Source organism: Bufo bufo, chromosome 9, assembly GCF_905171765.1.
Source record: "Bufo bufo chromosome 9, aBufBuf1.1, whole genome shotgun sequence".
In the NCBI taxonomy this organism is placed as follows: Eukaryota; Metazoa; Chordata; class Amphibia; order Anura; family Bufonidae; genus Bufo; species Bufo bufo.
The window spans coordinates 199,533,278-199,557,984 of record NC_053397.1 but is presented as its reverse complement, the minus strand read 5'-3'; the positions used below and the strand labels follow the sequence as shown (position 1 = coordinate 199,557,984).

Below are 24,707 nucleotides of genomic sequence, written 5' to 3'. Positions count from 1 at the left end.
AACGGAACAGCTGGCCCCTAATAGAACAGTCCTATCCTTGTCCGTAATGCATTTTTGCAGAACGCAAATACGGACATACGGAAACTGAATGCACACAGAGTAACTTCAGTTTTTTTTGCGGATCCATTAAAATGAATGGTTCAGTATACGGGCCGGAAAAAAAACGGACACGGAAAGAAAATACGTTCGTGTGCAAGAGGCCTAAGACTGGAGACACATCGTGGCACAGTATTAAGGGCTCATGCACACAAACGTATTTTTGTCCATGTCTGTTCTGTTTTTTTTTTTTTTGTGGCTCGTATGTGGACCAATTCATTTCAAAGGGACCGCAAAAAAACGGAAATCACTCTGTGTGCATTCCGTATCCGTATGTCCGCAAGTCCATTTCTGCAACAAAATAGAACATGTCCTATTCTTGTCCGACAAGGACAGGCATTGTTTCAATGGATCCGCAAAAAAAAACGGATGTCACACGGATGTCATCCATTTTGTTTCCTGGATCCGTGTTTTGCGGACCGCAATACAACAACAGTCGTGTGCGTGAGCTCATAACCCCTGGCAGCCTATAGGCGTTGTATTACAGTTCCATACAACACAGATCCATATTGCAGCCATATGGACGTGGTACTAATCCTTTACTAATGGTTTTATGTGGTGAATAAGTGCTCGTGCACACGACCGCAAACCACGGATCCATTGTGATAATGCTTATCCTTGTCCGCAAAAAGGACAAGAATAGGACATGTTGTATCTTTTTTGCAGAACGGACATATGGAAGCGGAATGCACACGGAGTCAGTCATTTCCGTTTTTTGTTTTTTTGCGGACCCATTGAAGTGAATAGTTCCGCCTACGGGCCGCAAAAAAATGGAACGGACACGGAAAAAAAATCCATTCGTGGGCATGAGCCCTAAGGCTGTGTTCACACGGTACATTTGTACATTAGTCCCATACCCCATAGAGTGCAAAGGTGAAAAAATAAACTGCATCCGGTACATGCTGCACCCGATAGTAATTATATTATCGAGTTTTTTGTCGTTTAGTTTTGCACATAACACACCTGATGGCGGATTGAATAACGCGCTATATAATGATATTGGAGTCTCTAACACAAGAGTAAAATATGCCTAAAACTAAGCAGACACCTACAGCAGGTCAAAGTTCAGAGACGCCTGGAGCCTCAGGACCCGGCCATTATCCAGCTCGGTAAATATTTACCGCCAGATCTCTCTTCCCTCTGTTATCCCGTGTTTAAAGTTCTGCAAAAACCAACAGCTTCTGATCTGTGTACACAGTATGTGGCGGTGACATCACAGTATACTCAGCGCTTTACACGTCTGAGAAGAACCTTGTGCACACTTAGGGCTCATAGCAGTTGATTAACGAGGTACATATACTACTAATATGTTGTAATGATAGCGGCGGGCAGGAGCCGTCCTCTCGTCTCAGGTAACAGAAGAGGCTGCCTGTAGTATGCACTATGCATTATATTCAGGGGCGTACACAGAAAGGGCCCCATAAGGAAATCAAGAATGTGCTGCCCCCTCTCCTGACATGTCTGGTTTAGTAACTGCTTGCATTCCCCTTGTAATAACAATTCTGGAGCATCTACTCTTATGGCTCTATGAAGTGTGATTCCTTTTTTATTCCTGCTAGAAGTTATGAATTAATTGCTAGCAGTTTGCATTGAAGGTTCAGCCGGGTGTTACCAGTTGGGGGCGTGTCCCTGCAAATCACTGGCAGTAGTGATTGGATAATATCAGACTGTGCAGGGACACGCCCCCAACTGGTAACACCCGGCTGAACCTTCAATGCAAACTGCTAGTAATTTATTCATAACTTAAAGGGAATCTGTCACCAGATACATTGTTGTGAATCCATCTTGTGTACATTGTAATAGTTAGAGATGAGCGAAGGTTTAAAAAAAATTCTATTTGGCTGTTTCGCCGAATTTTACAAAAAAAATTTCTTTGTGATGAATTACTTCATCACAAAGTGCGTTTTTTTGTAAGTAGCGGGTGCAATGACAGGGAGCTGCGATAGCGCCGCCCGCCGTCATTGTACCCCTCAGATGCCGCGTTCATACATGATCGCGGTATCTGAGTGTAAAAACAGTGTAAAATTAACATTTAAAAAAATGACATCAAACTTACCGCCTCCATTTGCTCGCGACGGGCCGGATGCCGCCGATTTGCTTGAAGATGTGGCGCGAGATGACGTCATACATCACCGCGCACAGGATTTCAGTCGAGTTCTTCAATCAATATGGCGGCAGCCGGCCCGTCGAGAGCAAATGGAGGAGGTAAGTATGATTTATTAGTTTTTTTTTTACACAATTTCAGCTTAAATCGATTCGCTACCATGAAGCACGAGGAAATTTGGCTTTGAGGCGAATCGAATTTATCCTGAAATTCGGATCGAATTCCTCTTCGCTGGATTCGATTCGCTCGTCTCTAATAATGGTCTTTATCATATTTCGATAGATAGCGTCTTGAACCAGAGACCACGATTGCATCCAATATGAGGTGCATGGAAATACAGTGGGATGCGAAAGTTTGGGCAACCTTGTTAATCGTCATTATTTTCCTGTATAAATTGTTGGTTGTTACCATAAAAAATGTCAGTTAAATCTATCATATAGGAGACACACACAGGGATATTTGAGAAGTGAAATGAAGTTTATTGGATTTACAGAAAGTGTGCTATACTGTAATTGTTTAAACACAATTAGGCAGGTGCATAAATTTGGGCACTGTTGTCATTTTATTGATTCCAAAACCTTTAGAACTAATTATTGGAACTCAAATTGTCTTGGTAAGCTCAGTGACCCCTGACCTACATACACAGGTGAATCCAATTATGAGAAAGAGTATTTAAGGGGGTCAATTGTAAGTTTCCCTCCTCTTTTAATTTCCTCTGAAGAGTGGCAACATGGGGGTCTCAAAACAACTCTCAAATGACCTGAAGACAAAGATTTTTCACCATCATGGTTTAGGGGAAGGATACAGAAAGCTGTCTCAGAGATTTCAGCTGTCTGTTTCCACAGTTAGGAACATATTGAGGAAATGGAAGACCACAGGCTCAGTTCAAGTTAAGGCTCGAAGTGGCAGACCAAGAAAAATCTCGGATAGACAGAAGCGACGAATGGTGAGAACAGTCAGAGTCAACCCACAGACCAGCACCAAAGACCTACAACATCATCTTGCTGCAGATGGAGTCACTGTGCATCGTTCAACCATTCGGCGCACTTTACACAAGGAGATGCTGTATGCGAGAGTGAAGCAGAGGAAGCCTTTTCTCCAACCACAGCACAAAAAGTGCCGCTTGAGGTGGGCTAAAGCACATTTGGACAAGCCAGCTTCATTTTGGAATAAGGTGCTGTGGACTGATGAAACTAAAATTGAGTTATTTGGCCATAACAAGGGGCGTTCTGCATGGAGGAAAAAGAACACAGCATTCCAAGAAAAACACCTGCTGCCTACAGTAAAATATGGTGGTGGTTCCATCATGCTGTGGGGCTGTGGGGCCAGTGCAGGGACTGGGAATCTTGTCAAAGTTGAGGGACGCATGGATTCCACTCAGTATCAGCAGATTCTGGAGACCAATGTCCAGGAATCAGTGACAAAGCTGAAGCTGCGCCGGGGCTGGATCCTTCAACAAGACAACGACCCTAAACACTGCTCAAAATCCACTAAGGCATTTATGCAGAGGAACAAGTACAACGTTCTGGAATGGCCATCTCAGTCCCCAGACCTGAATATAATTGAAAATCTGTGGTGTGACTTAGAGAGAGCTGTCCATGCTCGGAAGCCATCAAACCTGAATGAACTAAAGATGTTTTGTAAAGAGGAATGGTCCAAAATACCTTCAACCAGAATCCAGACTCTCATTGGAACCTACAGGAAGCGTTTAGAGGCTGTAATTTCTGCAAAAGGAGGATCTACTAAATATTTATTTCATTTCTTTTTTGTGGTGCCCAAATTTATGCACCTGCCTAATTTTGTTTAAACAATTATAGCACACTTTCTGTAAATCCAATAAACTTCATTTCACTTCTCAGATATCACTGTGTGTGTCTCCTATATGATATATTTAACTGACATTTTTGATCGTAACAACCAACGATTTATACAGGAAAATCATGACGATTAACAAGGTTGCCCAAACTTTCGCATCCCACTGTATGTAAAAAAGAAAAACTTGTATACCAGGAGCTCATCCTTAAAACTTCTTCTACTTTTAACTTTAAAAGTTAAAGAAGTTTTTAGGACAAATTCCTGAACATGGCGTGAAAGTAAAGCCTGACCACGAGCGGTGAGCAGGAATGAATGCCCTATTAGTATCTATTTTATGTTTGGAATTGTGTACCAGATTAAATGCTCCAACTCCCAACTTCACTCCCCCTTCAAAGTGACAGTGACTTTCTCCTTTCATGTAACTGGCGCATTTCTGCAGAGTATCGAGCTCCCTGAAAAAGCAGAAGGGAAGAGGCCGATTAATAAATTGTTACTTAGTATATAAATACTACATAAAAAGTTCATCAATTTCATAAACACATAACAAGTGACTTTCGGGGCCCCTGTATGGAGGACACGGAGGTCATGACTAGCCCTAGCATCCAGCAGGGCAGGGGTCATGTCTGGGTCACATATTCCAGTCAAAGCTTTATTTTGATTTCCCTCTCCTTATTGGTCATCCCCCCTTGGGAAGGAGGGGTTAACTTCTACCTTCAGTGTTAGTTCTTCAGCACAAAGTGCATTGCAGCTTCAGTCTATCAAGGTGACAAGCCCCCCCCCCCCATGGTTTTATCCATTGTTTTATGTTTTCAAAATCTCATTTTGTTATAAAAAAAGTTATATATATAAATAAATAAAAATCCCCTACTTCACCTTATAGGCAATCCCGCATTTCCCCCAGGAATGAAAGCATCTGATTTTAGTTGGTGGATTGATAACAATTATGTGACTCTACACAGATTCTTAGTCAGAGGGAAACTCATTACCCTGAGTGATTTTAAAGATAAATGTGAACTCCCTAGGAGTGAATCATACAGGGCCAATCAGATATTCTCGTTCTTTCACTCTTTAAGGCTCAGCAATGTGAATCTAGACTTCACCCCTTTTGAACGTTATGTTAATTTTTCTTTGTATAGACGAGGTCTGTTGTCTAGACTATACGGAATGCTAGACCCATCACCAGATGGGGTCCGCCTCCCGTATATGGTGGAGTGGGAGAAGGATACACAGGTAGAATACCCTCTTTCAGATTGGTTCCTTCGTTCCCAAACTATAACCAAAAGTTCGTGGCAAACCACACTGGCAGAAACCTCTGTGAAAGTTCTTCATAGAACTCATCTAGTTCCTTATAGGTTACACCACATTTATCCAAAGGTATCACCACTCTGCTTTAGGGGTTGTGATGAGAACGGAACAGTTTATCATATCTGGTGGACGTGCCCTCATGTCCAGTTATTATGGTCTAAAGTATGTAGATTGCTGTCATTAGTTCTTAATTGTAACTATCAGCCAAACCCCATTTATTGCCTATTAGGAGATAAACCCCCTTGGTTAACATTCGCCAAGTTTAGGCTGTCTCATTATATCTTAATGGCCGCTAGAATCCACATAGCGTACAAATGGAAGACTAGTTTATTAAGCTATCAAGCAGTCATAGATAGAATTAATAGGATTCTGTTATATGAAAAACTTTCAGCCATTCGGATGGATACTTTCGAAGCATTCGAAAAACTTTGGGAACCCTGGGTTACATCCTCCCACTCCGCTAATATACAGCAAAGTTTATCGTTATAATGATGGCAATATTGTATAAGGATATTCTAAATATTTTGGACGTATGTGTATGTATGTCAATCGCTTTCACACTACAAGATCTCCATTTGACGATTAATATTGTACTTACTACTTTAATTTTTTTTCTTTTTACATGTTATGTATATTTAAAATGTATACTACATCGCTTCATCAAAATGCTTATACCTGATAATACTTTACTTTTTAATAAAGCATTTGAAACATAAATAAATAAAAATAAGTAAAAATTTAATGAATAAATAATTACAAATGCAAAAAATAAATATACGGATACTATTTCTATATTGTACTGCTTTGTCACTGCTTTATTTTGGCGGGGTTGTGAGGCCAGAACTTATGAAATTTGGGAAGTTGGTAATGCACGGGTTCATCTCTCGGTTGGAGACTCTTGGAAGTTGGGTTATAATATCGTGCCCGCAGCGGATCGCTGCGGCAGGCGTATCGTGATTTCGGAGTTATGTGTTATTATTCAATAAAGCTGTGGCCAGTTTAAATCCCACACGGAGTGTCCGCTTGTTCTCTTGGTTGCGCCACAGCTTTAGTAAAATCCATAAAGTCTAATAAGTATTGTGTTTGCTATCGCTTGTATGGGATGCACCCAATTCGACGGTCATGATTTATAGATAGATAGATAGATAGATAGATCCAACAATAAATGATGAGGCAGCACTCCAATTCCAGTGAAAGGGCGTTAGACCCATTTATTTCTCCAGTTTACGGGTCTAACGCCCTTTCACTGGACTTGGAGTGCTGCCTCATCATTCACTTTTGGATCTACCAGTGGATTTTTTTTCTACCCTCCTAGAGGGATTGCACTCAACAACACTACTGACTGTGCTGCTGCTGCTATTTTTTTGTTTATTAGATAGATAGACAGATAGATTAGATAATAGATATTAATGGAATTTCCCCATAGAAGACTGTGTAGTGAGCGTCTATATTATACTCACTTGTACGTCTGATAACTGTTTCTGACCTTGATTCCACCTTTGATGAAGCTGACCATGTTTTCATCCTGCAGTAATTAAAAGAACAATTATTTGACGGTTTTTGGCGAGGTGGAAATCCTCCAGCCAGTCCTGTTACTGTGGCCCTTGTCATACACCATGATATTATAAGTGACGGAGGTTCCCCATACTCTGTAGGTCCTCACCATCCATAGGAAAACCACATTGTGTGTTTGCAGCAGCAATTGCTGCAAAGGGAGGTGAGGCAGGACTCCACAGGAATGGAGCCAAATATAAAAATGAGAATGTTGCAATATGTACAATTTTTTTGATAGGGAACTAGCTTTACAGAGCAGGGATAAATGTACACAGTCACGGACATCCCTTTAAATATCTTAGGAGCACTAAATGGAAAGTTTGCATTTACCACGAACTGTTTATATGTGTGAAAGATATTAGTACATATGAGCCGTGGACTGTGAGCTGTGGACTCTGGGTCCGGGGTCCCTGTGGACCAGGATCACTAGCAGCAAGGTGTCACATTTTAATATCTCCAAGGCTAGAGATATGGGATCTATAGCGACTCTATGGGGTTGAAAGAAGCCCGAGGGCTGGGCCCACAGGTACAGAGAGTACACGATGCCACGCAGACACAGACAACGGTTCGTTCCCAGCAGTTGAGTTTACTGAACAATATAGTGAACAAGAAGCTGAGAATATATAAAACAGATTGGTACACAGAGAATAAACCAACAGTGAATTTAACACAGCCTAACAATAATCCAGTAAATGTGATGTTTTCCCCAAAGTCCATTAAGCAGCCTAGCTGCACTTGTATGTTCCTGGACGAGTTCCTCTTTGGGGTGCACCCTAAGTATTGCACAATACTATTTGTGATCCACAGGGAAATGTCTGTCTCTTTAAATCAGACTTCCCTATTTGTAATCCACAGGTAAATGAAGTCTGTCCCTTTGATTGCAGCTGTAATCCTTACTCCAGCTCCCAGTATATAACACCCTCTTCAAGATCGGCAGGCAGAAACACCTTCCGGTACATGATTCCATTTCGGATTTGCTGCCGATCCCACTGCTGCAACAGCTTCCATCAGTCTGAGGACAAGCAACTTCGCTCTTCAATCTTGGGCCATATCCCAATCTTTACCCAGTGTTTGATCTTCTTTAAGTCAGGGTCATCATCTTGCACTTGAGCCCATTCTTCCTCAGTCTTCCCCAGCAACACAGTGCTCCCAGTAGCCACCCCACTCGAGCTGGCCATGGGCGACTGTCGAGGCACTAGACCAAGATCGGGTATCTCAGTCTCTTCATCCTCTTTGGCAACCTCACCTACTGGGACATCCCAGGTGACTTTAGACAGTGCATCCGCATTCGCGTTGTCTTCACCGGCACGGTATTTGATGATATAGTCAAACTTCGCCAGTCTAGCTATCCATCTCTGCTTCAAGGCACCCAGCTTCGCATTCTGCAGGTGGGCCAATAGGTTAATGTCTGTTCTTTCTAGGATCTGTGCCCCGGCAAGATACCCTGAGAAACTTTCATTCATTGCCCAGACTAACGCCAACAACTCGAGTTTAAAGGAGCTATAATTTTCCGGATTGCACTCAGAGTCCCTTAGAGACCGACTAGCATATGCAATGACTTGTTCCTGCCCGGCTTGTTCTTGGGCTAGTACTGCTCCCAGTCCATGCAAACTTCTGTCAGTGTAGAGTGTGAATGATCTGTCATACTGAGCATATGCCAGGATGGGGGCACTAATCAGGGCTTTTTTCAACTCGTCAAATGCTTGCTGCTGTGGCAGCCCCCATGATATGGGCCGTGTCTTCAGACTCTGGGCAGTCCCTCTCAAGAGTTCGTGTAGCGGACCGGCGATCTTCGCAAAGCCCTTTATAAATCTTCGATAGTAACCAGCCAATCCTAGGAATGCTTTCACTTCTCAAAGCATCTTAGGTTGCGGCCACTTACTCACTGCCTCCACTTTACTCTCTGCAGGGCGAACTCCCTCCACTGATATGATGTGTCTCACATACTCTAGGCTAGTTTCGAAGAGATGGCACTTCCTTGGTTTGATCTTAAGGCCTTGAGCGCGGAGTTCTTCAGTCCGAAGGGTATTCTGTTGATCTCATACAGCCCCATGGGTAGGATAAAGGCTGTCTGTCTACCCTTCTCTGCCACAGTTGCCAGTAGCCGCTCGCCAAGCCCAGAGTTGAGAAATACTTGTAGTGCCGTTAATGACTCTTCAATCCTAGGCAGAGGAAAAGCGTCCTTTACTGTGGCAGCGTTTAACTTTCAATAGTCCACACAGAACCTCAAGGACCCATCCTTCTTCTGCACCAAGACCACTGGTGTGGCCTACGGGCTTTGGCTCTACTATCTAACATCTGTGACAGCATCATTTTCACTTCTTGGTAGAGAGTGGGCGGAATCTGCCGGTACCTTTCTCGAATCGGGGGAGTATCCCCAGTCGGTATTTTGTGTTCGATAGATGTTGTGCACCCAAAGTCCTCCTCCCATCAGGATAAGGCGGATTGAAACTCCCATAGCACTGCTTCAATCTTCTCCATCTGATCGGCGGTGAACTGGTTCATATCCATCTCCATTTGTTCTAAGATCCGCCGGCCATTCCACATAGGCGTGGGTTCCCCCACAGTGTTCTGGTCCACTGCCAAAGCCCAGGCATCATTTTCAACAGCCTGTAGGGCGAACTGACCACCTGTGAGTGGTTCTCCTTGCAACACATACAACTCAGCCACTTTTTCTCAAGTATGGAAGGTAACTTCATGATCGTGTACGTTGACACACCAAACTAACACATGCCCCTCCATGACTGTCACAATGGTCCTGGCGACCACTGGGCTCCGGCTGGCTTCCGACATGCCCAGGGGTTCTATCAGCCTATCTATCGCATTCAGTTTCCGCCGGCTTCCGACAGGCATTCGCATCATCTTCTCCTGTCCCGGAGGTACGGTGCAGGCTCTTCCGTATGGGGCATACACTGCTCCAACCGGCTTACCCTCAGGAGTGCTTTTGCAGATACCGCATGTCCAGATCAACCTCTGGAATGCTCTCTGGGTAGGCTTGTGTGAAGTCGTCTTCCTCAAATAAGTCGGGCCCTCATTTGTAAACATGAGCTGATCCAATTCCTGCAGAACGTTCATTCCCAATACAACAGGATCTCCGCCCCGAACCGGTTTCTCTACAACACCACTCACTTCTTGCCGACATCTTGTCCGCATAGCTTCATTCCCATCCAAGCCACCCCGAACACAGGTATAGCAGTCTTATTTACCGCCGTCAGCTTGATCACGATGGCCTTGTCAGGCTTCGTGAGGTGGCCGAAGTATCTCTCAAAGAACTTCACTGGCATCGTGGTTACTTCCGACCCTGTGTCTAAAAGATATTCCATCATCTGTTCTTCAATCTGCACCTGTAGGTAGGGGCTTTTGGTCACCAGGTCCCAGAGGTCGTTAGGGGTAACCTGGCAACTGGCCTTCACGTTTAACGGTGGCTGTTCTGGATTCAGGGCCTTTTGTGGGCATTGACGGGAGATATGTCCTCTTTCTCGGCAAATCCAACACTGCGGCCCCCTTGCCTTCCGGTCTATTGAAGGACCAAACGTCTGTGCATCTGTAGGTGGTGACGGACCAGCCCAGTGCTTAGGAAAGTCTCTCATTCCAGCCTCTGGAATTGCTCGATATAGAGGGGGACCCATGGGGCAGCACGCCTTTTCAGTAATCGGACTGAACTGGGGCCATAGATGGAGCCTGTAACTGTGCCAATTGTCTCTGAATTTCTCCCAGGGATACACTCAGTGCCTTTACTGCCTCTCGCAGATCCTCTTCATCAGAGGGAGTTCTTTGACTTCCTGCAGCTTGCATCCTTACGGTGTAAGCCCCATACGCCTGTTCCTTGTCTCGGGCCACAACCTCAGCTTGTATCTTCTGAAACTGCAACGTGGCATCCACCAGGATATGTTCCCTAAGAGCCTGGCGGAGAGGAGGGCTACGCAATCCAAGTACGAAATAGTCCCGGAGGATTTGATCTCCATTTCCAAGAATGTTAGCACCGTTGGCCTCTCTCTCCCCTCTACATGTGACCAGATCTCCTGGAGGGCGTTGGCAAATTGGGGAATAGTCTCATCTTCACACTGGAAGCGAGTGAAGAAACTGGACCTAAGGCTGCCGGTACTGGTCATTTCTCTGTAGACAAACTCGATAATCGAGAATATAGCATCCAGTGTTTTCCTTTCCTCTTCTGGACGTAGCATGACAGTGCGTCTAGCATCCCCTTCCAAGGTGTTTAGCGCCACATCTGATTGTAAATCCGAAGCCAAGTTGTACAACCTGAGGGTGCTCTTAAGGTGTGCAGCCCAGTCTGTTAGCAGCATATTGTGGCCATCAAACCACACTAGCTGATTCAATATTGCCCCTGTGGCCAAACACATGATCGGTAGGGGGGGGTGATAGGGCCACAGCCGGAACCGCTTCGGAACCGGTTGGGTTCTGCATGGCGATCAATGCACCCTGCTCACAGCACCAAATGAAAGAAGACCGAGGGCTTGGCCCACAGGTACAGAGGGTACACAATGCCATGCAGACACAGACAATGGTTCTTTCCCAGCAGTTGAGTTTACTGAACAATATAGTGAACAAGAAGCTGAGAATATATAAAACAGAAACTATAATCCTTACTCAAGTTTCCAGTATATAACACCCTATGAGCAGCCAGTGAGATAGGAAGGTGTCAGCGTATGAGTCCCTTAGGGCTTTGCATTACCTTGCAGCCCATACACCGCAATGCAACTGTACTTGGAGAGTTATTATCTGTCCAAATGCCACTTTACCATTTTGATTAAATGTGACACGGCTCAGCCGCACTTGCAAATCCTTGAGCAGGTTCTTGGTGCTTTATCTTATTTTCTGGTCCACTCCAGAACTGGATCCTACAGACACGACACTCCTGGGGTTGTTGCTGCAAACCTCCCCTTCGTGCTGTCACCAGTCTCCACTGTGAGACGGTCCATTCCCTTCCAGAATCTGCAGGGACAATCTCTTCTGGTCTGTAGCAGCACCAAGCACAACCTCTGTCTCCTCACTTCCTGCCCCTCCAGGACCCTCCTCCCCTTCACAGGGAGAATGTGATGCAATAAGTCATTTACTAAGTGCAGTGTCAAACCTGCATATACAGCCTGCTATCACACTTCTAGAAGTCAAAACAGCCCATAATTTAGCTAATTACCAACTTTGCAAACAAAACAGGTTATTAGTATTACTCTTATAGGCAGCTCCATGTAGACTTTTAGCATGGTATCCTTTGCAGCCATCTACTGACCAAAGTGAGACATTGCAGTAATTATACAATTTACACACGCAGAGTAATACAATTAAGGTCCCTTGCCCCACATCCTTACAGGGTCATGCAGTAATACAATTATGAACACATTGGGGCAGATTTAATAGTCTAATAAGTGCAAACTTAGACTAGACCATCTAAAAATGTGCCAGATGTATCCTAGAGGCTGATGCTGGATGATCAATCGGGCGCACTTTTAGGGTGGCCTTCTGATTTATACAAAGTATTCGGACACTGTTCCTCTTTGGTAAGAGGTGGTGGACATCACCAGGTGAGTAGAGTGATCCATAATTCAGTTTTCCACCAACACTAATGAGCAGATCATGAATTTCACCAAAGAGCGGAGATCATGGTGCAGGTCATGACTTTCACCAAAGGGTAGAGATCATGGTGCAGGTCATGATTTTCACCAAAGGGTAGAGATCATGGTGCAGGTCATGACTTTCACCAAAGGGTAGAGATCATGGTGCAGGTCATGACTTTCACCAAAGGGTAGAGATCATGGTGCAGGTCATGAATTTCACCAAAGGGTGGAGATCATGGTGCAGATCAGGAATTTCACCAAGGGGGAGAATAGCTCCATGTGAATTAGGTCACATATGCAATACACTGATGATCTCAGCAGTCATAGACATAGGTTTATTATCTGCAATAACTAATATATAACACTGACATGTCAGACCTGCAGGAACGTGAGGGCCGCTCTCAGAAGAAGACATTCAGCGTAACACACCTCCGCGTGGATCTCCTCTGCAACACACAAGTTTTATTATAATACGTTATAAACAGGGACCGTTTCATCATAAGGAGCGGTTCAGTTTACAGAATTAAAGGGGTTGTGTCACTTCAGCAAATGGCATTTATCATGTAGATGAAGTTAATACAAGGCACTTATTAATGCATTGTGATTGTCCATATTGCCTGCTTTGGTGGCTTGAATTACTTTTCTATCATGTTTCCAGGAATTATGACCACCCTGCAATCCAGCAACGGTGGCCGTGCTTGCAGACTATAGAAAAAAAACACTGGCCTTTTCCCATAGTGTGCACGCACGTTCACTGCTGCTGGATTGCAGGGTAGTCGTAATTCCTGGAAACATGATGGAAAAAAGAATCAAGCAAAGGAAGCAATATGGACAATCACAATACATTAGTAAGTGCCTTGTATGAACTTTCTCTACATGAGAAATGCCATTTTATGAAGTGAGACAACCCCTTTAATGGCTTATCCTTAGGATAGAACATCCATATCAGACCTGTGGGGTCCAACTCCTGCCCTTTCACCAATCAGCTGACTGAAGGTTCCACAGCTCCACAGTGCTGGTAGTGGCTGTACCTGGTACTGCATCTCAGTCTCATGTACTCAAATAGGACTGAGTAGAGGTGATCTGCATTACCAGGCACAGCCTCTACCAAAAGTATGGCTCTGTGCTTGGTACATGATAAAGGGGATGCAGCACTCTGTAGACCGTCATGACCCCCTTCAGTCACCTAATTGGCAGGGTGCAGGCAGTCAGACACCCACTGATCTGGTATTGCTGGTCCAGCCTGAGAACAGGCCGTTCAATTGGTAGTTGAGGAACACCCCATTAATTGTAAATGAAAACCTGTCTGTGGCCGGGAGAGATGACTGACGAGTGATATTTGCCACGTAAAATGCTGTACCTTCTGTGAACTGATCCAGACTTTGGCCGTGGACTAAATTGTTAAAGGAGTTCGCAACAGTAGATTTCTTCCTGAACCTGGTGAAGATGAAACACAAGGTTGTCACTGACACGTGAAATGTACACAGCAAAGTTTCCACAAACAGGAGAAGACACAAGTGCAGAGAAAGGCAAACAGGATTCTGACCAGGACAAGACTGTGAAAGGGAGGAGGGGCGGCTGGGGCGGGGGGGTCAACTTTTTCCTTTAACATTAAAAGAAAGAAAAAAAGGTTTCAAAATGTCTAGATGCTATCTCCGTTTATCAAATCTCCACAAGATCAGACAGATACTACCAATAATGGACTCATATATTTTACTATGTACTGTATAATGTGCTCAACACTCAAAAACTTCCAATGTAGGACCCTCATCTAGCAGCCCGAACGAGGACCAAAAATGACCATGAATTATACAAACAGCCTATTTTTAACAGAAATGTTGTAATACTTAGTTAGCCCTGTGGAGGCGCTGCAGGGAAATGGAACATGTAACAGCGGCTGCTGTGTGACGCTGTTCCCCTGCTTACCGCCGCAGTCCCAGGCGCCGTGTTCAGCGGTGATCTGCGGCCGGTGCTTCTCATTCACCGCTGCAGTCCTGGGCTCTGTCTGTGTAGGTGCTGTTGTTTTGGGATCCGCTCCACAGTTTCCTCTCAGCCCCGGCCACAGCATGCTTGCTACTTCGTTTCCTGCAGCACTTCCTTAAGGGCCGGCGCGCGTCACTTCCTGGGCTTTATGGGTTAGGTCATGTGACCTCGCTGACCAATCCTAGCCCTCCTGCGCATATATAAGTGGCTCAGCCCCTTCCCAGATCCCTCAGTGTCAAGGTCCTTGTGTCCTGCTAAGGTTCCTGGTTTCAGCTTGTGTTCCTGACTCATACCTGTATTCCTGGACTCTGCTACCTGTTAGATCCCTGCCTGTTTGACTTGACTTTCCTGTTGCCGACCCGGATTGCCTGACCTGTACCTGTGCCGCCTGCCCTGACCTTTTGCCTGTCTGACTACGCCTCTGCCTCATCCTTCGGTCCTGCACCTCTGGTACCTTTCTCAGGTACCTCCTAGACCAGCTGTCTCGTGTGCCTATCCTCCTCAAGAGGTAGCGACCTGGTGTTCCCCTCAGGAAAGTCTATCCTCACCATCAGAGGTACTGTGAAGATCCAGGGGTTCACTTAGACAACGCCCTTGGAGGAGGTAGGACACATGGCACAGTGGGTTCATACCCGCTGGTTCGTGACAGAACAAATACTGCCAGGTTTATCCACAGATCACAGCTGTCATAGACATATTAAAAGATTTGATCAGTTGGGGTCTGAGTGCCGAGACCCCCAGTGATCGCAAGAACGGGGAGAGAGAAGCATCACATACCACGCTCTCTCTCTTTGCTGCAGGAGATGGACTTGAGACGTGCCCATTCTATTGAGTCCATCTCCTGCAGTGAGGAGAGAGCGCACGCTATGTGAGCGCTTCTCTCTCCTTGTTCTAGCAATCGGCAGGGGTCCGCACCAATCAAAACTTTTGATATGTCACTATGAAAATATCAGAAGTGCAAACAGTGCCACTTTAATGAGGATTTCCAACTATTTTATACCGATGATGACCTATCCTTAGGATAAGTCATGAGGATCTGATCAGAGGGGGTCTGACACCCATGGCACTCCGGTGAGCACAGCTGCCTCCTCACAGCTTATCAAGCACAGCGCCATGCATTGTATAGTGGCTGTGCTTGGTATCGCAGCTTGGCCCCATTCACTTCTAGTAGGCTGAGCTGCTCCTAGGCCACATCACTGATGAACGTGACGCCACTGGCCTACGGTAAGCTGCGAGGAGGCCATGGCACTCACAGGAGCGCTAGTGCCTTCTCAAACAGCAGATCGGCAGAAGTCCCGGTTGTCGGAGCCCCACCGATCAGAAACTAATGATTTATCCAGACGATAGGTCATCATCAGTATAAAAAAGTCAGAAAACCCCTTTAGGGCTCATTCAGACGGCCGTATGCTAGCCGCAAAAATGTGGATCCGTTTTTTTGCGGATTAGATGCTGCCCCATTCACTTCTATGGGGCTCTTTTCTATTCCACGGTTAAGCAAAACAAATGAAACATGTCCTATACTTGTCCGTCAAAATCAGGACACGGCCCCATTAAAGTCTATGGGTCCGCAAAAATACTGAATGCTATCCGTTTTTTCACGGACATGCTGAACTGTCGGCAAAAAAAAAGGATCCGCATTTTTGCGGACAGCATCCGGCCGTCTGAATGAGGCCTTAATGACAGGGCACCCTCTCGTAAAAAGTGTTTGTTGAAAGCACACAACCTCTTTTATTATTAATTTATATTATGATGCTGATTATTATTTGTTTTATCATTCAGTTTTGTAAAGTCAGAGCTTTTTGTATCACTCTGTAACCATTATTTTAACGTTCCAATAATCAACAATAAAAAATAGACAAGAAAATCCACCCGTTTAGTGTACACAGCTCCCATGCAGACCTATGTGCTTCCAAGGTGACAGACTACAAACAGACCTGCTTCTAGGGGACAATCATATGGCATGTGACGCAGCATGCTGTCATTTCATTCTTGAAGAATCCATAAGTTAAAGAAAACAAATCTCTGTTTTTCCATATAATATCAGAGGGACACAGAGGTACGGCCGGGCCTATGGCAGGCCATGGGCTGCGTATTATGTATCTGCCATACAGCCTGTGATCGTATCACTGACTCATGCACTGAGATGCAATTATATATGGTAAGTAACTGGATCCATTTATCATAATGAGAGATGAGAGTAAACAAAGCGCAGCGTCATCAGTGGAAGCAAAGTGAATGACATAACTGCATTGAGTCACTGGATAATCAGGAGGTTAATTTTTCTGTAATCGCCGAGGTAGATACCCTTCACTGAAATATTCGCTGCAGCATTTAATCACTTGCACTGTGGACCCATTATTATTATTTATTATAAAACGCCATTAAAGGGGTTGTCCAACTTTGCTGTTTAGGCAAAAAAAAATCCCCAACCAGCTGTGGTGCTAAAATAACACAAGAATGCGTGAATGGGACTGAAGACCTATACAACACTTATGTACACGCCTCCCTAATAACCTTTTTAGTGAAAATAGGCCATGCCTCAGATATGTCCTGACTCCTCCATATACGGGTATGACCTTACCATCTTAGCTCCACCCAAGAGCAACTTAGGTCCACCCAAGAAGCTCCAGATTCTTAGCCCCAGTAAGAATCCTAGCTCCAACTACAAATAATATATGTCCATCTGTTTTGGATCCTGAAAATTGTTCTTCCAGGAATCAAGTCAAACATTTTGCTTTTAAGTGTTATGTATAAAGTAAAACATTATTAATAAAATTGGATTTTTCATCTTAGGGTTAAAATCCCCTACTAGACTCTATATATACTCATCTATTGTGTTTCCCTTGCTAATTTCAGTGTGTGCTACAGAGATCAGCAGACTGTACAGTATGGCTGCCGAGGGAACCATATAAAAGGAGGATCATGGGAAATGCATACATGAGTGCTTATCACAACTATGAGAGGAACCGGTATGAAACCAATGGGCGGGGACAGATGGTTTTGTCCTTCAGCTTTCTTATCTTGGTTAACGTGTTGGGAAAACCTGGTTGTAGGACTTTGAAAACATATCTGGATAATCCATTTAAGTAGATGGCCTACTCGAATTGCAGATTCATCTTGACCTTTTCTTCTTCTCAGAATCTGACATTTATGCTATGTCATTTGAGTTATTCCAATGTTGACGTGTAATACATATATTACATTATTTATGTATGAGGCTTACACCATATACAGTGATACCTCTCCAAAAGATCACCCCCTTATCTATGCCAGAGGTCCCATGACCGATTTTTAATTCCGCCATACATTATACTTCCTGGCCATCTTCTTTTAAAGGGTTGTCCTAGTAAGACAACTTATCCCCTATGCACAGGACAGGAGAAAGGTATCTGATCGGCAGGGGCCTGACCTGTGTGACCCCTACCAATCATGAAAAGTAGGGCCCCATGCTCCCAGTTTCAATGGAGTGGCAAAGCCACTCTATTTAGCTCTGTGGGACTGCTTGAGATAGCCGAGAAATAGTTGTCAGCTATTTCCAGCAGTCCTATAGAGATGATTGGAGAGGTGGACACACTGATGTGTCATTGAGCGGTCCCCTGTTCTTGTGGTCAACAGTGCTTATCACCACTATGAGAGGAACTGGTATGAAACCAATGGCCGGGGACAAATGGTTTTGTCCTTCACAGTTCTTATCTTGGTTAACGTGTTGGGAAAACTTGTTTGTAGGACTTTGAAAACATATCTGGATAATCCCTTTAAGTAGATAGCCTACTTGAATTGCAGATTTATCTTGACCTTTCTTTTTCCCAGAATCTGACATTTATGTTATGTCATTTGACTTATTCCAATGTTGATGTGTAATACGTATTTTACATTATTTATATATGAGACTTACACCATAAACAGTGAAACCTCTCCAAAAGACCACCTCCTTATCTACAACAGAGGTCCTATGACAGATTTTCAATTACACCATATATTATACTTCCTGGCCATCTTCTTTTAAGGGGTTGTCCCATTAAGAAAACTGTTGGAAGGCACAAATGACCATCGTAGATATGTGTCACCGAGGTTCCTGGCCTCGGTGAAGTAAGAGCCAGTATTTCATGTGTCTACGGCAGTAGCTGGTTGACACTTTGTTATTTAGTATAGCTGCGAATAGCTGATCTGAGACGGCTCTTACTGGGAGTAGCCATATTGCTGTGTGGGTGACTACTCCCCACGTTCCAGGCCGGGTCTTGTCTGGCCTACAAAACAGCCAGCAGTGTCAGGTGGTGGTGATTACCTCTCTGACTGTGGAGCTCTGTGGAGGGCTTTATGGGATCAGAGTCTGAGCTGGAGTTGCAGTGCCTGAAAGACTCAAGACAAAGCGAAGTCCACGTACACCCCCTGTGGATACTGCACTGTGCAAAACCATACCTGTGTTGTGCTATAGATACAGGACTTCATTGTTTCTTTGAGGCCGGCTGGAGCAAGCCATTTTCTGCCTTAATGTTTTGTCAAGAATAAAAGACAATCAATGCTTTGCTTTCACCGCTAAAAGGCTGCTGTGTTATTATCTGAAGACTACCATTGGGGCAGATCCCTACACAACGTATCCCCTATCCACAGGACAGGGGATAAGTATCCAAACATCAGGGGCCCGACCTATGGGGCAACTGCCAATCATAAAAGCAGGGCCCCATGCTCCCAGTTTGAACGGAGTGGCAAAGCCACTCTATTCAGCTCTATGGGGCTGCTTGAGATAGCCGAGAAATTGTAGTCAGCTATTTCTGGCAGTCCCATAGAGTTGACCTGTCCCTTGTTCTTGTGGTCAACAGGGTCCCCAGCAGTCAGACCCCCACCAATCAGACACATCCCCAACTACAGGAGAAGGGATAAGTTGACTTAATAGGACAAGCCCTTTAAGAAGACCACTTCCATAGAAGATCACTTTTCAATGCAATTTTGGGTGGTCTTCTCAAAGAGGTTTCAGGGCTTTTATAATACACAAGGTATCCTTCAGGGGAACCATTTTTTAATTCAGATCCCTATGGAGAATGACCTCATTGGGCTACGATCAGTAGATTTACAATCCGAACATCATTAAAGTAGATTGCAGAGGGCAGATCGGTAGAGTCTACAGATCCTCCCTGGATATGTATGTTCTTCAGATGGAGTTCAGAGCCTGATATTGGTTCTCAGTCCTGTGTAATATGTCACACATAGTAAAATTTTTATACCAACCTCTGACACACTGCCTGAGCCTCTTTCATGGTGTTCCCAGCGTTCATTATGTCCTGAGGGTCAAATGTCATCATGGCTTGCATTTCCAGTATGGTGGCATAGGTAAGGACATGGTACATGCTCTCCTTGGACCTGTGTATTTAAAACAGATTTATCATCCATTATTATAATACAGCAACCTGCGTGTACAAGCCCCAGGGAATAGACATCATCTCACAAAATAAAGTGTAAGAAATGGGCTATGGGTACGGTAGCGCCCCCTATGACTCTCTCCTGCCGTATGTGTATGTATACAGAATAAATGGGCACAGATACCTTTTATCATTTCACCCCTACAGTCATCATTTAGGGTGCATGGGACTATGAAGAAATAATTATAACTCATGATACCATCATATTTCTTCACCATATTTATCTGCCATTAAAATGCTGAAAAATATCCAAAGAGCTTACCCAAAAAAACATGAAAAGAATTGAAGACCAGACTTAGCTAATTACGCTAAGCACCTATGGAAACAGCAAAAACTCTCACAGTTGCCCTGATCCATTCCCGTCTTGATTACTGTAACTCATTACTAATCAGTCTACACTTCACTAAAGTCTCCCCTCTCCAATCCAATCTGAACGCGGCAGCCAGGTTCAACTCCCACCACTAAATCGCCATGTGCCAGTCACTGCACTGGTTTCCCATAGAATACAATTTATACTTATGACTATCACCCACAAAGCTCCCCGCAGTGCCGCACCCCTATATCCCCTGCCCCATCTCATTCTACCACCCTACCCATGCTCAACGTTCACCATAATCCAAACCTCTCACTCCAGTCTCCAAGCCTTCTCTTGCGCTGCACCAGTTCTCTGGCATGCCCTACCCCAGACAATTAGGTTAGTTCCCAACAATCACAGTTTTTAGGCACACCCTTAAAACACATCATATTAAGGTGGCCTATCACGTTCTCTAATCTAACTACTTTCCGTTCACCCATCCCCTCCAGTCATCATCCAACAGTATCCCCCACACGCCATGCTCTCGTATACACTACATATCTAGACATACCCACATCATGGCTGGTGTCTGGTTCATGCACCTTGACATGTTCTATGTAATAAACAGGGCTAGACCATTGTACAAAAATAGGACTTCTACAGTCTGGGTCACTCCTACTTGCCGTAGATTGTAAGCTCTGGCGGGCAGGGCCCTTACTTCTATTGTTGCAATTGTTGATTCGTTTTTTTTACTGTGTAGTGTCTGATCTTGTTTGTACATGTATCCTCTGATTGTACAGTGCTGTGGAATATGCTGGCGTTATATAAATAAAAGATTATTATGATTATTATTATGATGATGGACAGGTCTGGTGACACGACCCTCCATCAGTGGCCATTTTGGAACCATAGGATCGTTCTGGCAGTAGGAAAGATTGAAATAAACATGGGGTAAACATGGTTCACCTGTTCAGATGTGCTTCCCCAGAGCACATGTGGGGGTGTAAAGATACAATGGACAACCCTTTTAAGTTGACCAGACACATTAGATTAATATTGGTGGAACCTAAAAATTTCGGTGAGGTGGACCTTCCATCTAGAGTAAATGGGGATGTCCTAACTTTGCCCCCTGATGGCCGATGTTGGTGAAAGAATCTTATATCAATTTCCATTTACATAGGGAATTTTGGTCCCAAATGAGCGCCAATCGACAATATATAGCAGGGATCAGCGACCTTCGGCACTCCAGCTGTTGTGAAACTACAATTCCCAGCATGCTCCATTTATTTCTGAGAAAAGCAGAGGAGGTATGCATGCTGGGAGTTGTAGTTTCACAACAGCTGGAGTGCCGGAGGTTGCCTACCCCTGATATATAGGTTGATGAGCGCTTGATTTTACACGACATGAAGTTTACTGAATGGGAAAGAAGGATCGTTACTACGATCATTCATCCCCCATTCCGTTTGTTTGTTTACATGGGGCAATGACTGGGAATGATAGTTTTTCACTCCGTTCTTCGGCCCATATAAAAGGACCCTTCCTCCCCTGTCCCCTTTGAGAACACATGAACACCTGGCCAAGCTAAGCGTGCATGTGTATAGGGGGTTCAGAAGGAATAGCTGTCTAAAGTGTATGGCCAAGCGTACTGACCATCAATGGTAATTGAGGGCATTGGAATTTCTACAGATCTTCTTCTGACCTCCCCACCTTTCGTTCAAACTTGCCGCTGATAAATGATAATTTGGTACCAAAATGGTTTTGGTCTACGTTACGCATTTAGTCATATCAAGCGTCCAGCATGAGTTACATTATAATACGTATAAAGCAACCTTATAAAAGAACCTCCAGATCACTCATGTTCCCTCTTTTCTGCAATTCTGCAATCAAAGCATTGCAACCATCCGAGAATTTATATTCAGTAACCTGTAGCATGAACTGGACCTCAAGATTACCACATACCAAGTTAGGGAGGTGCTAGGTGGGCCATATGTGCGTTGCCACCCAATTTTGGGTGGTAACATTGTTGGTGAGTGAGTCATGAGGACATAGAAGCTGATCTGCATGTACAAGATGTCCGTATTCACAATGTATAGTTGTTCCTAAGGTTGCAATTTACCATATTGTTATATGGGAACAGGTGACTATAATGTGAAATTCTAATATCAATTATGAGTGATGCTAAAATTGGTAAAGAGGCCATTTAATTGTATTATATGTTCCTGCCTGGTTTTATATACTGAACAAAAATATAAACGCAACACTTTTGGTTTTGCTCCCATTTTGCATGAGCTAAACTCAAAGATCTGAAACATTTTCTACATGCACAAAAGACCCATTACTCTCAAATATTGTTCACAAAACTGTCTAAATCTGTGTCAGTGAGCACTTCTCCTTTGCCGAGATAATCTATCCCACCTCACAGGTGTGGCATATCAAGGTGCTGATTATACAGCATGAATATTGCACAGGTGTGCCTTAGACTTCTTCTTAGACAATAAAAGGCCACTCTGAAATGTGCAGTTTGATCACACAGCACAATTCCGTTTGAGGGAGTGTGCAATTGGCATGCTGACTGCAGGAATGTCTACCAGAGCTGTTGCCCGTGCAATAAATGTTCATTTCTCTAGCATAAGCCGTCTCCAAAGGCATTTCAGAGAATTTGGCAGTACATCCAACCGGCCTCACAACCGCAGACCACGTGTAACCATACCAGCCCAGGACCTCCACATCCAGCATGTTCACCTCCATGATCGTCTGAGACCAGCCACCCGGACAGCTGCAGCAACAATCGGTTTGCATAACCAAAGAATTTCTGCACAATCTGTCAGAAACCGTCTCAGGGAAGCTCATCTGCATGCTCGTCGTCCTCATCGGGGTCTGGACCTGACTGCGGTTCGTCGTCGTAACCGACTTGAGTGGGCAAATGCTCACATTCGATGGTGTTTGGCACGTTGGAGAGGCATTCTGTTCACGGATGAGCCACGGTTTTCACTGTTCAGGGCAGATGGCAGACAGCGTGGGTGAGCGGTTTGCTGACGTCAACGTTGTGGATCGAGTGGCCCATGGTGGCGGTGGGGTTATGGTATGGGCAGGCATATGTTATGGAGAACGAACACAGGTGCATTTTATTGATGGCATTTTGAATGCACAGAGATACCGTGACGAGATCCTGAGGCCCATTGTTGTGCCATTCATATACAACCATCACCTTATGTTGCAGCATGATAGTGCACGGCCCCATATTGCAAGGATCTGTACACAATTCCTGGAAGCTGAAAACATCCCAGTTCTTGCATGGCCAGCATACTCACCGGACATGTCACCCATTGAGCATGTTTGGGATGCTCTGGATCGGCGTATACGACAGCGTGTTCCAGTTCCTGCCAATATTCTGCAACTTCGCACAGCGATTGAAGAGGAGTGGACCAACATTCCACAGGCCACAATCAACAACCTGATCAACTCTATGCGACAGAGAAGTGTTGCACTACGTGAGGCAAATGGTGGCCACACCAGATACTGACTGGTTTTCTGCCCCCCCAGTAAGGCAAAACTGTGCACATTTCAGAGTGGACTTTTATTGTGGGAAGTCTAAGGCACACCTGTGCAATATTCATGCTGTCTAATCAGCACCTTGATACGCCACACCTGTGAGGTGGGATGGATTATCTCGGCAAAGGAGAAGTGCTCACTGACACAGATTTAGACAGATTTGTGAACAATATTTAAGAGTAATGGGTCTTTTGTGTATGTAGAAAATGTTTCAGATCTTTGAGTTCAGCTCATGCAAAATGGGAGCAAAGCCGAAAGTGTTGCGTTTATATTTTTGTTCAGTGTATACAGTTGCAAGAAAAAGTATGTGAACCCTTTGGAATGATATGGATTTCTGCACAAATTGGTCATAAAATGTGATCTGATCTTCATCTAAGTCACAACAATACACAATCACAGTCTGCTTAAACTAATAATGCACAAAGAATTAAATGTTACCATCTGTTTATTGAACACACCATGTAAACATTCACAGTGTAGGTGGAAAAAGTATGTGAACCCCTAGACTAATGACATCTCCAAGAGCTAATTGGAGTGAGGTGTCAGCCAACTGGAGTCCAATCAATGAGATGAGATTGGAGGTGTTGGTTACAGCTGCCCTGCCCTATAAAAAACACACACCAGTTCTGGGTTTGCTTTTCACAAGAAGCTTTGCCTAATATGAATGATGCCTCGCACAAAAGAGCTCTCAGAAGACCTACTATTAAGAATTGATGACTTGCATTAAGCTGGAAAGGGTTATAAAAATATCTCCAAAAGCCTTGCTGTTCATCAGTCCACGGTAAGACAAATTGTCTATAAATGGAGAAAGTTCAGCACTGCTGCTACTCTCCCTAGGAGTGGCCGTCCTGTAAAGATGACTGCAAGAGCACAGCGCAGACTGCTCAATGAGGTGAAGAAGAATCCTAGAGTGTCAGCTAAAGACTTACAAAAGTCTCTGGCATATGCTAACATCCCTGTTAGCGAATCTACGATATGTAAAACACTAAACAAGAATGAATTTCATGGGAGGA

At 44.4% G+C, this 24,707-nt stretch overlaps 1 protein-coding gene across 1 annotated transcript in view; it reads right to left on the bottom strand.

Moving 5' to 3' along the window:
- The window catches only part of TTC39A (tetratricopeptide repeat domain 39A), a 70,039-nt gene that overhangs the window by 18,476 nt on the left and 26,856 nt on the right, over positions 1 to 24,707 (bottom strand). Inside the window, exons 3-7 of the mRNA XM_040407415.1 lie at positions 19,657 to 19,788; positions 13,808 to 13,884; positions 12,826 to 12,893; positions 6,781 to 6,845; positions 4,368 to 4,467 (exon numbers count right to left, since the gene is read on the bottom strand). Of these exons, the coding sequence (XP_040263349.1) occupies positions 4,368 to 4,467; positions 6,781 to 6,845; positions 12,826 to 12,893; positions 13,808 to 13,884; positions 19,657 to 19,788 (442 nt within the window). The remainder of the gene's footprint in view (positions 1 to 4,367; positions 4,468 to 6,780; positions 6,846 to 12,825; positions 12,894 to 13,807; positions 13,885 to 19,656; positions 19,789 to 24,707) is intronic.